This window comes from Centrocercus urophasianus, unplaced genomic scaffold (assembly GCF_019232065.1).
Source record: "Centrocercus urophasianus isolate 14NV4802_14NV808 unplaced genomic scaffold, USGS_Curo_1.0 seq_10, whole genome shotgun sequence".
Lineage (NCBI taxonomy): Eukaryota > Metazoa > Chordata > Aves > Galliformes > Phasianidae > Centrocercus > Centrocercus urophasianus.
The window spans coordinates 40,654,940-40,670,238 of record NW_024884142.1 but is presented as its reverse complement, the minus strand read 5'-3'; the positions used below and the strand labels follow the sequence as shown (position 1 = coordinate 40,670,238).

The window sequence follows — 15,299 nt, the reverse complement described above, 5'->3', positions numbered from 1 at the left end:
TAGTCCAACTCCCCTGCAACGAACAGGGACACCACAGCTAGATCAGGTTGCCCAAGGTCTATTCCAGCCTTGCCATGAATGTTTCCAGGGACAGGGCAACAGCAACATCACTAGGCACTGGAGCACTGACAAGTATTAGAGTACTGACTACTTTGATTCTAAATCTTGCATGTGAGTACATTTTCTCAGATACAATGGAATAAGAAATTGTCTCCTCTTAATAAATCTATTCAGGTGTTGGAGAACAATTTATTTAATGCACAGAAGTCTGTTTGCAGAGCATAGCTGTGTTTGAAATATGAACTGGTCATTAAGGTATTTTGGTTTTGGCTTTGAAAATGCAGAGTTAGTTATGATCAAGTTCTGTGGGGATTCAATATCTAAAGAGAACAGGGTTGACAGGCCCTTAGTAGCTCATCTTGCTGTAAAAAATATCTTGAATTTTTCTGAATGAATTGGGTTTCCTATGCATGAGAACTTTTGTACCTTATCTCCCTAGTACTAATGGTACAGTCCAGATGGGACTGTATCACAGTTCCATTCTCTGATAAAATTTTGAAATAGAAGAAAATAGAAAATGAGTTCAAAATTATGATTGAGAATTTTTCTACTGATTCTGATTTCTAATAACCTTCCTACCACATGTTTTATGTGTTGAAATATCATTATATACATATATTTAATTCTATTTGTAGTTTACATCATCATTGTATGATATTGTTAAAACAATTCTTCTAATTGCTTCTTCTAAATACTGATATCACCTCTTTATCAACCACATTTAAAGCATCATTATGAGTTAAAGACTGCAAGATAATTCCTAGAAGTTTGGTAAACTTTTCTAAATATACAAGCTTGGGAGACTTCATTCATAAAATCAGGAATATAGTTGTCACACTTCTCTACGAAGACAGTTACTTCCACTAAAATTAAACCTAAACATGACTTGATAACCACTATCCAATTTTAAGAAATCAGGGATTTGGAACTGTCTTCCAAAACAAAATGGTACTCTAGTCTACTGCTTTCAATAACTTGAAATAATTACTAAATAATTTTTGCATTGTTTGAAAAAGTCAGTATAGAACACAGCAAGTTAATAGTACCAATTCCTTAAACTCATAAGGATATATCACTGAACCATAAAAAGTAAATCCACCAGAATTAATTGCAATTCTATTCTATCTTATTTCACCATTCTGAATCTTGGAAAGAGCTAAAAGGATTTTCACAGTCAGGACTCTGATGAAGTTCTTATGCAAAAAATTTACAGTTCTTCACTGCTTCTGGATTAGGACATTAGATATTCAGATCTGCCAGAGATATGATTATGGGTAAGTCATTCAATCTTTTTGAGTTTCAGTTCCTTGGCACTAACAGAAAAGCTTGTACTTTTTTTCAGCCATTTTTTATATGTTTATATGCCCTGCCCGTGGACTCCATGAAGACAGAGGCTGGCTCTTATCAGGTGTTTGCACAGTACCTTAAAGAATAGGGTTTTGAGTTTTATTCAGGCCTTGAATATGATATAATATAATCAATAATTAGCATTTTGCAGTAGTGCTAATCACTGCAGCTCCTTTTGAAAAATGAAAACACACTTTTCACAGGCAAAGAACTCTGTTTTTTGAGTACTTGGCAACTATGCTAAACATGTTTTCCACATTTAACAAAAGGAATATTGTTTATATCCAGCTTTTGAAAACAGGAGCTTTAGCTTTCTTTGAAATGGCTTTCAGTAATATTCTTATCAGTTTAGTGCCAAACATAGTATTTATTATCAAAAGTAATCAGCTAAAGCAACCCCTGCTGCTACAGAAGCACTTTGCAGCTTTCAAACAAAAATCAGTGTTCTGATTTTTGGATGAATAACTTTTTATTCCTTTTATCTTCTGAGCTGCTTTGAAGACTCTACAAATATATGAAGAATTTGGCTTGACACATTTACTCTATTTTTATTTTTAGAGAAGAACAGGCACTGTAGAATGTATCTTACAATTCAGCATTTATCTTCATATTCAGAAACAACAACAAAAAAAAGCCTTATTTCAAAGAATATTTATTAAAAAAAAATTAAATAAAGAACGTGATGTTTGTGAACTGTGGTAGAAATAATGGGGCCTATTTTCCTCTGAAATTATGTCTTGCAGTTGAATTCACTGAATGCCAATGGGGTACAATGTCTCATGGATGCATTTACAGTAGATGGGTCATCTGTAGCTAGGCTCTCCTGTGTGACCTCTCTGCTGTCTAATAAGGAATAAGTTTACACTGCAGCCTTTCCCTGAGCTGGGACTGACTGACCAGTTCTCTCCTTTCTGGTATGTAGTGTCTGAGAAAACTATATATCCAGACTAAAACTCTTTGAATGTTAAGTCATACTCAAACATGTTAGAGATTGCATTGTTCACAGAGCTCTGCAGGACAGACAGGACAGAAATTCCTACTGCCATGGGATTGCATAAATCTCAGTCAGGGAAACAGACTAAATGTTGAAGAATTAGCCTGGTAGCTCTTCTGGCTAGTACAGTAGGGTTATCAGACAAAGATGCTTGAGAGACAGCATCCAATCCCCTATCCAAAAGCTGAGACAGCTGATAGCCATGCATGACCCATGTTAGAAGGGGACATCAGCTGACATTCCAGCATGATTTAAGCTCCAAATGTACAGTCTTAGTTAGGGCAGTGCAGTGCTGTCCTTGTAGAACTGTAGAAACAGAAACTAAACTTGGCCACAAAATTGGCAAGTATGTATAAACAGCTCAGTGACAATCTGGCCTCCCACTACTTCTGAGGCAAATATTAGCAAAGCCCATTCCCGAAAAAATTTAAACCAAATCCCTCCATTCCTTCCCTCAGCAGAAAGGAATGGTTCAGATTACCATGAAAGGGAGTACTGTCATGGAAAATTTGGCTTCCTTGTTCTTTGGCTATCATCCACTACTACTCAATGGCATTTTACAGGAATTACATAGGTTTAACTGTGTCATTGTAATAGTGGTTACATATACAAACAGTGCAAACTGCAGCATTGCCCCTTGCATCATTTTATAACACAGCTATACTGACAGGAGTCCTTAGGATTGGATGCAGTGACCCTTGTCCATTCCAACTGATCCTTTCCAACTTGTGATATTCTGTGATTCTATTACATGCTTCCAAGTAGCAATAAAAATTACTTCCTCAATTTCCCACTACCCTGATATCCCTACCATGAAATCAAAATGTTCTAAACACTTGTTTTTCTGAGGCAACAACCACCAAAACTTTGAAACTACCAGAACAAAGGAGGGAAGTTGCTTTTGTTTCTAGCTGTTCTAATGAGCTCTAAGTTGCTTTCAAGCAAATGCAATCAGGCATTGATCAAACTGCAAAGAGGGACTTCAGCTGAAGGCATCGTCTTTATGAGGTACTGCCACAATCTTTTCTGGTTTTCAGAATAAAAACCAAAAACTGTCAGAATCTATAACTGATTATGAAGATCTCATTATTCGAAGCCTTTCATCATTTATTTAGGCAACCAAATAGTTGCCTAAAAACACATTCCTCTTTCCACAGAAATGACGGATAAAATATAAATCTCCAGTCAAGAAAAGAGTAGGAAATTACTTCTTACTGGTGTCTTGGGTATAGAACCAGATATTTCATCTCTTAAAATAGCTGACCCCCTTCTGCCAGCAAGATACAGGGTGTGTTTCTGGTATTAGAGAATTAGGAGAGGCTCAATCTTCATATCATACTGTCAAAAGGTATAAAAAGATCTAAATTTGTAAACCAGAGTTTAAAAATAGGTTATGTCAGTTACAAGTGCCCTTTTCCTTTACAAAATACCCAGAAAATATGTGGTGAACAGTGGCAATGCACTACATAGAACTTCTAAATGAGACCTGCATGAAAAGAATTTTATTACTTTCATGAACTATGCAAGTGAATGATGCTAGAATATTTGAAAGCTATATTCCTTTATAAAGGTGCAATACCATCTGTTTCAAAATTTCCATATTTTTAATGGTTTAATTTAGTTTTACTAAAAGTACTGAAAATTATTTACAGGGTAGTATTTTGCTATTCTCCTGCCCTTAAAGAAAGAAGTCTCAAATAAAAAGAATGACATGAAAAATAATATGGCTTACACATTTAACATCCAGGGAAATTAAGCCACTTCCTTCCAGATTCCACTACTTGGGCCTGAAATGCCTTGCAATACAAATACATAAAAATAGCTGTACAGGCTCAATCCTGACTCTCCACCCACTTCTGCATCCCACCTTCGGCAGTAATCAAGCCCAGATGTTGCAGAAGAAAGCTTAAAATGCAGACATGGAACCATGTCTTTCTTATGAAGTCTTGCAGGCCATAATAATTAGACTGTCTTCCCCCTACAAGTATGCCATTTTATATCCCGCCCCTTATTTTTTTTTTTTCCTAATTTATCTTTTCAGTTCTTAGCATTTTCCTATATTTTTAGAAGGATTGAGAAGAATTACTGAGGGAAGCAGCTGAATTGTTAAAATGGCAGTTACAAACAAGAGAATTGGAAAAAAATAGAGGACTAACAGACTTTGCTAAACTGGGAGCTACATCATGTACAAGAAGGAACATAAGCAGGACAGGAATTCAAGTGCAGGAATAAGGTAGCCAGGTTAGAACTGTAACTGAAAGTGGGCTATGAAAACCTAAGACTCCCTGCAGGAAGGAGGAGAGTTGGTTTGCTTCTCTGGGCACTGGAGAAAGGCACACAACCTCAAAAATATATTGCAACCACTGCTACTCCATATGCAGGATTTTTTTTGGCCTAGCATGTTTGTGCACATATATATGAAGATATATCGTCAAATACACTCTAAAATATTCATTGTACAGTCAAACACTGAACATATAACAATCCCAGCAACACAACCTTAGCTGATCAAAAAACCTGACCAAAAGACAGTAACTGCTTCTGAGCTGGAAATAAAGAATATAAACATTCTATTCAGGATCAAGTGAGAACACCCTGTACTTACAGACTTAAAGAAGGTTTTCAGTGAAGTTAGGGCTATCTTTAGCATTTCCATTTTAACTCTGCATTCCAAACAATATCTCTGGCAATATCAGAACTGGCCATCAGGACAGTAATTTAACATTCGTTAGCAAGCGATAAACAGAAAGCTCTGCTGTCAAACGTTACAGAAATCTTGATGTTTTGCAGTATCTCAGATGATCCACAGCTATATTTGCTATTTGTATTCCTTCAAGCCCACCACGGAATTTTATATTATTTTTAAGACAGATGTAGTAATTGAAAGTAAAGGTAGAAAGTTCTGCACTCTCAATGTGGGATTTACACAAACATTATCAACCAGATTCTTAGATCTAATAGCTCAAGATGTTACTAGTACTTCCATGACTCAATTAAATAATTTCTCTCTGTAGAAGAAAAAGCAACCTTCTGAATAACAAGTACCTCAGATAAATTATAGAGTATTTGCATTATGGGAACAATACTGTTCTCACAAACTATGTGCTTAAGACACACCTAAGTATAAAAACTGTTTTTCCAGGAAAAACTAAATGTAGCTGTTAAGAAAGCTAGAAAGATATGTATAAGCTGCTCCTTCATTTAACAGAACGGTGCACTGAAAGATAACTATGCTAAACAAATAGTGAAATACTGTGCTTTTCAGTGCCTCGCTTTAACAAAAAGTAGTCACACGATTTTTTTAAGACTTCAAACTGTGTTTCGGTTTCTTAAAATGGTGCATGTCTTGAAACTCAGATGAAGTAGTGATGCATTTTTAATTGCACAGTTAAAATCATTTTCGTTGTTCTAAGCGGATTAGTTTTAAAATGATTTGCCAACTGAAAAACAACAACAACATTTCTGTGCAACAGTTATCCGATCTCACATCTCTAGACAATGACTTCTTTGTCACATTGTCCGGCTTCTTGTCCTCCTTCAAATGTTTACTGAACACAGTCACCTGTTTGAAATCATTCACAGCAAAGAATTTACTCCCTTCTGTAAGCTTCAAAGACTTCCTCTTAATAAATCTGCAGCAAAAATCCTTTGATGGATGAATGAAATTCATCTCCAGTTCACAATGCAACAACACTTGAGGTGTTTGAAATTAAAAAACACATTCCATATTTTTTGCCTTAAATACATTTATAACATTTGACCTTGTAATAGATGGGCAAATCAAAGGGGTGAAATTATCAGTGCCTGCCCTGAAGCTGTATGTTTATTGTGAGGAACATAAAAGGAGGGCAGCAAAAGATACATTATAAAAGTGTATTATTATTTTGGACATTTCCTCACATAATTATTCTATTCATTAAAATTCACATAGTCTTAAACAAGCATTCTGCTGTTTTAAACCGTGTCTCTAACAGCTTGTTCCAAAGTATAATTCTTTGCTTTAAATGCTCAGGTTCATTTTTCAGAAAAAGCTATTTACTGTCCATAAAATACAAATTTATTAAAAATAAGTCCACTCACAGCTTATTATTTATCTGATGGCTTTATATGCCTTTGTGCCACTTATCTATTAGTATAGTGATACATTTTAATGAGTGAGCAACCCTCACTTGAGCAAATTGAGCAAAGATTTGCAATGCCAGAACATAGTGAATGAAAACTAGTGAGTCAGCAAGAGGGTTCCAGGGAATGCTACTTCTGTCTGAATGCAAGAGAAAGAAATAGCTTCATGAAAATTGGTACTTACAGTCACACAATGTGATTAAGCTAATTCTACACAATATTTCTCAAAGGAGACAGTAATGCAAAGTCTTTTTCCCCTCTTCTGACCTTGTTGCAAAGAAAAATTTTTGCCTGTCTGTTGAATTTACTGAAACTGACCAAAAGGTTCAAACATTGCTAGCTGGATTACCGACAGCGACACAGCAGGACTTCCTTAGGAAATGAGGCTAATAAGATTGTTTAAAATATCCAAAGTGGATTATATTTTATTTTCAGTTTGCATTATATGCAGTTAAATAAAATGTTTACAGAAATGAGCTTTTTTTACCCTTTATATTTTTTTTATTTTCCCCATTCCATAGTAATAGTTCTCTAAGTATATTTTTTCTAGAATTGTCAACTTGCAATTTCCTAGTTGTATTAAACCTTTAAAGGTTTCATTTAACATCTTTATTATTAACTTTCCTATGTGGATAGAAGAAACATTAAAATGCAGCTTTAACATATATTTCCACTGCTAGTTTTAATTTTACCATAAAAGTTCCACAGCCAGTTTTTCTTTTGGTCTACAACAGCTGATTTTCCTGTCATAAAATACTAAAATGTATGCTGGTGTATCCTATTTTGGATACAAAGGTTAATTCTTAAGCAGCTTTTAATCATTTTTGATGTTGAAGAGAATATGGAAAAATTAACTGGCTTCAGCCATGTTTCTGTTCTTACTTGTAGTTTGACAAACACTGTTTGTCAAACTTTTTTTTACAACCTTAATTACCTAATGGCTCTTAATTAGGTTGTCAAAAGTGCTAAATGTTTCAGAACATTTTGACTGAATTGAGTACAGTAGCACTTCCATTTGCCTACTGTGTTGTGATTTAACCAAAGTACACACATTTAATACTGTCAGATTTCCATCATAAATAATTTCCTCTAACCTTGCAATTTTATTTGTACCATTCTTAAATCTTTAAGTATTTCTGTTATATTATGCTCAGCAAAGAATAAGATTCTTAGTTTTTTATTAATGATGCAATATCTGAGCATCAATACCATTTTAATCTCTGTCACAGATTTGCCTTTTCACTCTAAATCTTAATTTCTCAGTGCTCCTCAGTCTTAACAGAATTTTTTACTAATATCTTTAGAAGAGTCTTGTGTAGAATCCATTTTATGTATTAAGCTTCATTTTCAAAATATGTTGTTCAGACTATTTGTTCGGTTCAGTCCTCTCATATTTTTTTCTTTATAACAGATGCAAGAAGGTGAGAAGGAAGTCATGGCTGCAACTTACCAAGAGTTCGGAAAGGTCTTTGGTTTGGAGTATGGGAGAAAAAGCCAGGTTTCAAAGCATTTGTGATCACAACATCAAAATATTCTTCAAAATCATTTCTGGAAAGCAAAGGAAATTAAATTCAGTGTTCACACTTCAGGATTTGACAAACGAGTACAACAACTTCACTAAAGCATCCTCTTCTGTTGTGTTTTTTTTTTTTTTCTCTGTATAGAAAAGTGTAATTATTATTATTTATTATTAAATTATTTAAATATTTGCTAAATATTTAAATAATTATTATTTAATTATTATTAAATTCTCACTGCTGATTTTAGGTGGACAGCAATTTCTTCGCAAAAGGGGAACTTTTTCAAGAAACTGAAAATAAGTTAAAAATAATGTCCTTATCTTGGAACTGTTAAGTGGTGAAAACTTCACACATCTCCACTTTCCATCTTTTTTTTTTTTTTAAATGTACTATTAATTAACTGAAAAGAAATATTAAAAAAAGGAAAATGAAGCAATTCACAAGGGTTGATGTAAAAAAATAAAATGCAGTTAACCTGGAAAAATTAAGGTTAAAAGAACAGATAGTATATATGAACCTAGACTGTATTCTAGTGGTACAAAAAGCAGCTAGAGAAAGTAGAGATTCGTCATTTGATACAGGAGGCATGGAGTAAATAAGAGTAACAGAGTGTTTAGAATTACTTTCAAGACAAAAAAATACTTCAGTAAGATCTAATGGACAGTGAAGTACTTATTACTCCAGAAGATGTCTGTGAAGCCAGTTTTGATCAGTCACTGGAAAAGATAATTTTAGAATATCATATACTCGTGAGAAAAGAGACAAAGTGATCCAATATTCTTCTAGCAGAGTATCTCTTCTGTCTTTTGAGAGGCAGCCAATCTTCTCTATCATGTTTCAAGTAGGATCTCTACTGCTGCCTTCAGAGCACTGGAACAGGCTGCCCAGAGTGTCTGCAGAGTCTCCTTCTCTGGAGATATTAACAACCTGCCTGGATGCCTTCCTGTGCAACCTACTGTAGAGAATCTGTTTTAGTGGGTAGGGGGTTGGTCTGGATGATTTCCAGAGGTTCCTTCCCACCCCTTTGATTCTGTGAAAACTGCTGAAACATATTTCACCAAGGAAAAAAGCCAAAATCATTATATGTTGCTAATGATTTTAGTTTTATACCAAATTCTCGTTCAGAAAACCACTAGACAGATCTACATTAAAAAGTTAATTCACAAACAACTTTCTCAATAGAAGAATATTTTTTTTTTTGCAAGGAGGTGGGTTTACCCCATCAGATGACAATGCATAATATTCATACAAAGCAGTGAGAACTGATACAGCTGATGCTTCATTTAGCCCATAGAGAACAATAGACAAGTGATACTGGTGGGACTGGTTTTGGGAGGTTGCTCTGTTTTCCAGTTTACCTGTGTTTTTTTTTAAACTGTACTGCTGTATTCACTTTGCTGCTTCCTTGCATATCCAGATAGTCAAGATTGGCTCACATTGTACTACATTTGTTTCTTCGATTCACTAGTTTCACCATGTTACCCGCCTAACCACTAGCATCACTGATTAATTCCTTTCTGGAGGTGTAAGTTCTGCTTCATTTCACTGAATGTGACTTGACCAGTTGTGTTAAAAAAAATACAGGTAAAAAATAGCTGTTGTCAGCAGCTGCAAATCTCAACCGACTGCCAAGTGCAATCAACTACCTGTTTTATCTTTTCTGCTGTGATCTGCAAATGCACATTCCTCATGCACAGCCATCTTGTGGAAGCTATTATGAGGAAGAAGTATTTGTAAGTTTTTCTGTGCAGATTTAATGTGAAAAGAAGAGAAATATAACTACTGCTGGCACTTATGATGAGAGAGGCACAGATAACGTTGTAAAAATGGATGGTATTCAGATGTTGCCTTCCATTAGGTGTTGGCCTGAAGATTTTTCTTTATGTCTTAAATCCATCATGATGCCCAGAAAACATGTAAGATATTTATGCTGTGGGCCAGATGAAGCTCACAAACTAATAAATGAACTACTTTGTCTTGACTACCTTGCTACTAGAGATAGACCTACCAGAAACTTAAGATAAAAATAATTTATAACAAATAAAGAAAGGAAAATTAACCTTCCTGTAGCTCAGGCTTATTTCCATTTGGCATCTGGAAATATTATTTGAAATGGACACTGCACTTACCCAAGAATATATTCACACAGGAGCCTGCAATAATCACTGTGAGAACTGGTAATTAATAGCAGAATCTTCCCAGCACTCTTCAGTTGTTTCAGCCACTTTTTTACAGAATTGGGACATCTTCGTAAGTATTTTTCTGGATGATTTTTCACTTCTGGGAAATATGTCCCACAGTCCTCTAAAAATTAAAACAAAATAATATATTAGCCAACCCTAGTCACAAACCACTTAATCTGCACAACAAATATCCTTTCATGTGCAAACAATAGAATTTAAAAAAGGCAAAACAAAGTTTAAAGATTTCCCTGGGTTGTAACTCAATATAAACAAAAAACAATGATGCGTTGTAGCAGAAATAATTTTCAGTTATTGTATTTGATGCTCTTTTACTCATGAGAGTAAATAATGCATATGTTACAGGTTATAGTCTTACACAACAAGTAACGGTTTCCATTGCCTTTGCTCAAATTTTGGATACTGTTTGTGATTTAAAAATGAGTTTAATGTTCAGAAAATTGTAAGAGCATGAAACTCTCAAGAACGTTGTTCAGTCACTTGTTACGTCTTATGTTAGTACTGTCTGATGAGTAATGCTCACGTTAATATTTCTGCTGTTTCGCAACTAGCATTTTATGTGCAAAGAGCTGATCAGACAAGGTGGCAAAGCTCACAGGTATGTGGAATACTAGGAACAGATACAAAAAACAACCAAAGTTCCAACATCAATAATGCTGTTTTTTCTGAACACTGCAGCAACAAAATTTTGTAAATACACTTGAAATGCAAGATTTTAAGAAGTACAGAATTACATAAAGTTAGCAATAAAATGTATCTATTAATTAATATCATATCAAGTAAATAAAGATATACCTTGATATAACCCATAACCACTGTACCAAGACATCAACATAATATGAAAGTTAACGTTTTTGCATCATCTCTATGACTTAAGCTTACATATTTCCTCTCTGATCAAATCCTCTATACCTAAAAATGTTAAGCTAGTTAAAGGTCTAAAAAGAAATAGCAATGCATAAACAGAAACAATACCAAGTGTTTGGTTTTCTGTCTGTGTGTGTGTTATAGTATTATGAACATTGCCAACATGAGATTATTTTTCTTCCAGCATTTGTTCTATATGCAACTGTCTGTGGTCAACTTTGCTGAATGATTTAATAAATCCCAGACATTACTTAGCTTTCTGGTATGTGAATAACGCTATTTTCATGTAAGAAAAAATAAGTTTTAAACCACTTGAACTTTAGCTATTTAATGAAAGAAAGAACATGTACAGTTGAAACAGTAGTATCAAAGAAAGACTGAAAGATATATACTGGGTGCTAAACATAATACCATTTTGTGAGTTAACATATTCAATCATCTACAGATGGTAGGAGAAAAGTCCTCCATAAGGAGTTCCAAATTAAATGCCATCACTGCAGCTAGCCAAGAGACAAAAATCTCTTATTCTGTACTGTAACTTGACAGATACCTGTCCAAAAGCTACAGAGTGGACTGCTATATCTCAGGAAAATCCCTTAAACAAAACCTATCAGCTTCTAATCAAGTCACAATTTTACTCCATAGTATTTAGGTCAAGACATGTAACAGCCTTCACCAGAGGAATATAAGCATGTTCCTGGAGCTAGCTCAATGGGATACCACAATGTTTGTCTTGAGAGCCAGCCAAGAGCATTGGCTTTTTTGATTAAACAAAGCAGATCTACCAAGGAAGGTTTCCTGTGGAAAATGTTTTTACCCCGTTTCCTGGAACATGAATACTGTTTGGGATCAGCAATAAAGTTTTTAGTAGCAGAAGATGCCTTTCCTCTTCAGAATAGCTGTATTTCATGAACTATGCTATGACAAGTTTTCTTCTTTCGTTCTCTCCCCCTCCCTTCAGAAAATACATATTAACATAAACAAATGGAGACACAAGCAAAGCAGTTTTGACACTAGCTCCCACAGGTTCAAATAATCAAAGAAAGATGGTAAAGTTCATTTAAATATACAGTGATTTTTTTTTTTTTTTTTAATTTTTTTTTACCCTGAGGGAAGAAGGAAAAAACATATGAACTTCAGTGCTGGACATACTTCATTGTCTGTTTTCCCTACCAAACATCTCCCACTCTCATTCTTTGATGTGTAACCAATGTAAGGCCTTTAAGTAAATTTAAATATCACTGTTCTCTTCCCCCATACACTGTGAAGTAAGTGCTGCATAATAAATCTGTGATACCTCATCTTTTAGTTTCATCTTAAATGGAAAAGGTCAACAAGGCTGTATTCAACATATGAGCTGAAAGAGTCTTATTTCACTTTTCTGTCCAGACCCTTAAGCCCAATTGTTAATTGCAGGCAGGCAATAAATCAGTTCTCAACACTGGGATCTGGAATTTGCCTCTGGGCTGCTTGCTGTTAGGCAGTGATACCTTGGAATAACCCTCATTGACACACACACTATACTGTAAATAGACAAACATGGCTCAGAAAAAGTAGAGTTTAACTTTATTCCTAACATAGTATTGAATCTGGTGAAAACACATTCCTTGAATATATACTCTTAATAGAGAAGTCTAATCACAAAAGCTTGCAAGATTTTATTGAAATCCAGGTAAGACAAAAGCTGAAAAACTTGTTCATTATCCCAGGCCAAGGGCAAGTACTGAGGAAGGCAGCAGAGCCATAGACACCTTGCTGGCAGAGTTGAGAAAATTTAATTATGTGATGAAGAAATTAGCATCACGTTAAGCCTTCACAGTCAATTGAAATGTTTTGATGGTGAGAAATGAAGCATTTTTTTTTCCAAGTACTTCTTATCACTATACCACACATCATATTTTATTTTTCTTTAGAAAAACCTTAAAAGAATAAAAAATAATAATAAAACTCTGTTAAACAAAGAGTCAGTAAGGAATCAGAAAATAATTAATTTTATTGGTGCTAACACACGAGAGGAGAAAGTAAGCTAATTATCATAAATGGTTTTCTGCTACTATCACGCAACTCTCTTCCTGAAAAGCAGAAAAATAATTACTAGACAAGAACCATCCTTGAGAAGTAATGTTAGCCTGCAGTAACTCTTGTGGAGCATCCAAGTTTACAAATTCTCTTTAAAAAAAAAAACCTATGAACATGGAACTATGAACATCCTTTAGAGAATCATTGGTGGTCCTCAAATTCACTGTCATAATGGAGGACTAATGGTGACCACTAGATCTACAACTGACCTCTTGCTACTTGCACATGGCCTAAAATAAAGTCTCCAAAATTTTATATAAAGTCTCCTAAATTTTATAGACATCACTGAACATGGGTCTGTATAGATACTGACATGTATTAATATGCATGCAAAAATTAATGAAAAGAAACAACTTTTACCTCAAATGTCTCTATATAGTTAGCAGATTTGTATCCATGCAAAAGCCCATGCTAATAACCACACTTTGACAGTGTGAAGACTTTCTCAAAATATAAAGTGGAATCAAGAGGACTGTAATTATCAATGTAATAATCAACATATTTACCCTCCTACGACTTAACAGAAGAACTTATTCCAGTTACATGGAGTAGGAAACAAACCTCTGTAGACTGTATGCATGACTTTGTAACTTATTGCTGCTGCTCTGCAATGCAAGGGAACGAATGCCATTTTTCAACTTCCATTCTTGTATCTGAGCAGCTTCGTGAATTCTCTGGAATACAGCCTAAGACAATGCATTGGCAATTAACCTCTGCAGGACTTTATAATCATCTGCCAAATACCCTTTCAAAAATAGTAACTGGCTTCTCAGTTCATTAAGTATCTTTTCAGAAAATATGTTTTCAAGCAGAAGATAGAAATATAACCAATTAAAAGGTTGTCTAGAACTGCCACATCATAAAATGCTGCCAGAAACTGCTTCAGACTCTCTTAACAGATCTACTTAATGTCATGTTTTCTAAGTAACATAATTTCCTCTATGTATATTACCAAAAGTTCCTCTAGCATCCAGTTCAGGGTTTGTTTTTTCTTGTCTAATCTGATCTTGATGATTGATCAAGATGTCCTTTGCAATTCTTGCCATGTAAGTTAACTGCTTGTAATGCAGCTTTGATAATAAGCATGACAGGAAATCTATATATCTGGAATGTGAAATCCTCAGACCAAACTCAGAAAGAGCAGTGCTTGTAGGGACGGGCAGAAGTCCTTAAGCACAGACAAAACAATCCAGGCTTTAATCCAATCACCCTCCTCTAATGCAGTCACAAAGTTATGATATTCAAATATACTATTTGATGTTCCAATACAATACATTAAGAACTGTGTTTCCCTGTGTTTCCCCACATTACTTTCTCTTATGCTCTTCACTACAGCACTTTCCTTTGGCAGGGTCAGTTTGCACCCCACTAGTTCTAGATTATTATGGGCTCAAAGGCTGTAATCTGCATTGCTGGGACAATGTAGCTTTTATCTCTTAACTGTCATTTGGGTTATAAAAAAAAAAAAAAAAAATATTGAGGAGGTGCATTTCTGGCAAGGCTTCATTCCAGAACTAAAACACAGAAATATAGCACATTTTTCAAGATTGTTACTAATTCTAAGGGGCAGCTACTTGACTGAATATAAAAGAATTTAACCACTATTTATATGGTTTAGCTAAGCAGAGAGGTATGAGACTGAAAATATCCTTACTATTCAGCCAAGAAAAATAAACTTTCAGCTGCCAATTTGTAGCTTGTATTTAGTGGCTTTATAACTAATCATTCTTACAAAGGAAGTAGTATTTGGTATGTGACTTTACTCTGTTTTAAATTCAAAGGCAACTTGATAGCTTAGCTATCAATACCAATTGCTAGATTCTCTGCAACCCTGAAGTGAGGAAAGGTTTATACCTCTTTCCCAATTTTAGTCTGAATGCTGGCTTGTACATAACAGTCATTTATTTGATAAACAGAGAGGAGTTGAAGTAAAGTCTTACTGTAGATAAATGATGAGGCAGACAAGGCAAACAACTATGTTCACTGTATACTGCTTTCCACTATATTTTGTATTGCTTTTCTAGCATCTTATGGCACTTCAGGATATCAGAGTGAACACAAAGACAATTCTTTCACTATTCATGTTGGCTTCTTTTCTTGTCTAAACAT

The 15,299-nt window shown here is 34.7% G+C and overlaps 1 protein-coding gene across 2 annotated transcripts in view; it reads right to left on the bottom strand.

Annotated features, from left to right (window-relative positions):
• The window catches only part of NT5DC1 (5'-nucleotidase domain containing 1), a 117,801-nt gene that overhangs the window by 29,893 nt on the left and 72,609 nt on the right, over positions 1 to 15,299 (bottom strand). For both annotated transcript variants that reach the window (XM_042809893.1, XM_042809902.1), the window contains exons 7-8: positions 10,173 to 10,347; positions 7,974 to 8,071 (exon numbers count right to left, since the gene is read on the bottom strand). In XM_042809893.1, the coding sequence (XP_042665827.1) occupies positions 7,974 to 8,071; positions 10,173 to 10,347 (273 nt within the window). The remainder of the gene's footprint in view (positions 1 to 7,973; positions 8,072 to 10,172; positions 10,348 to 15,299) is intronic.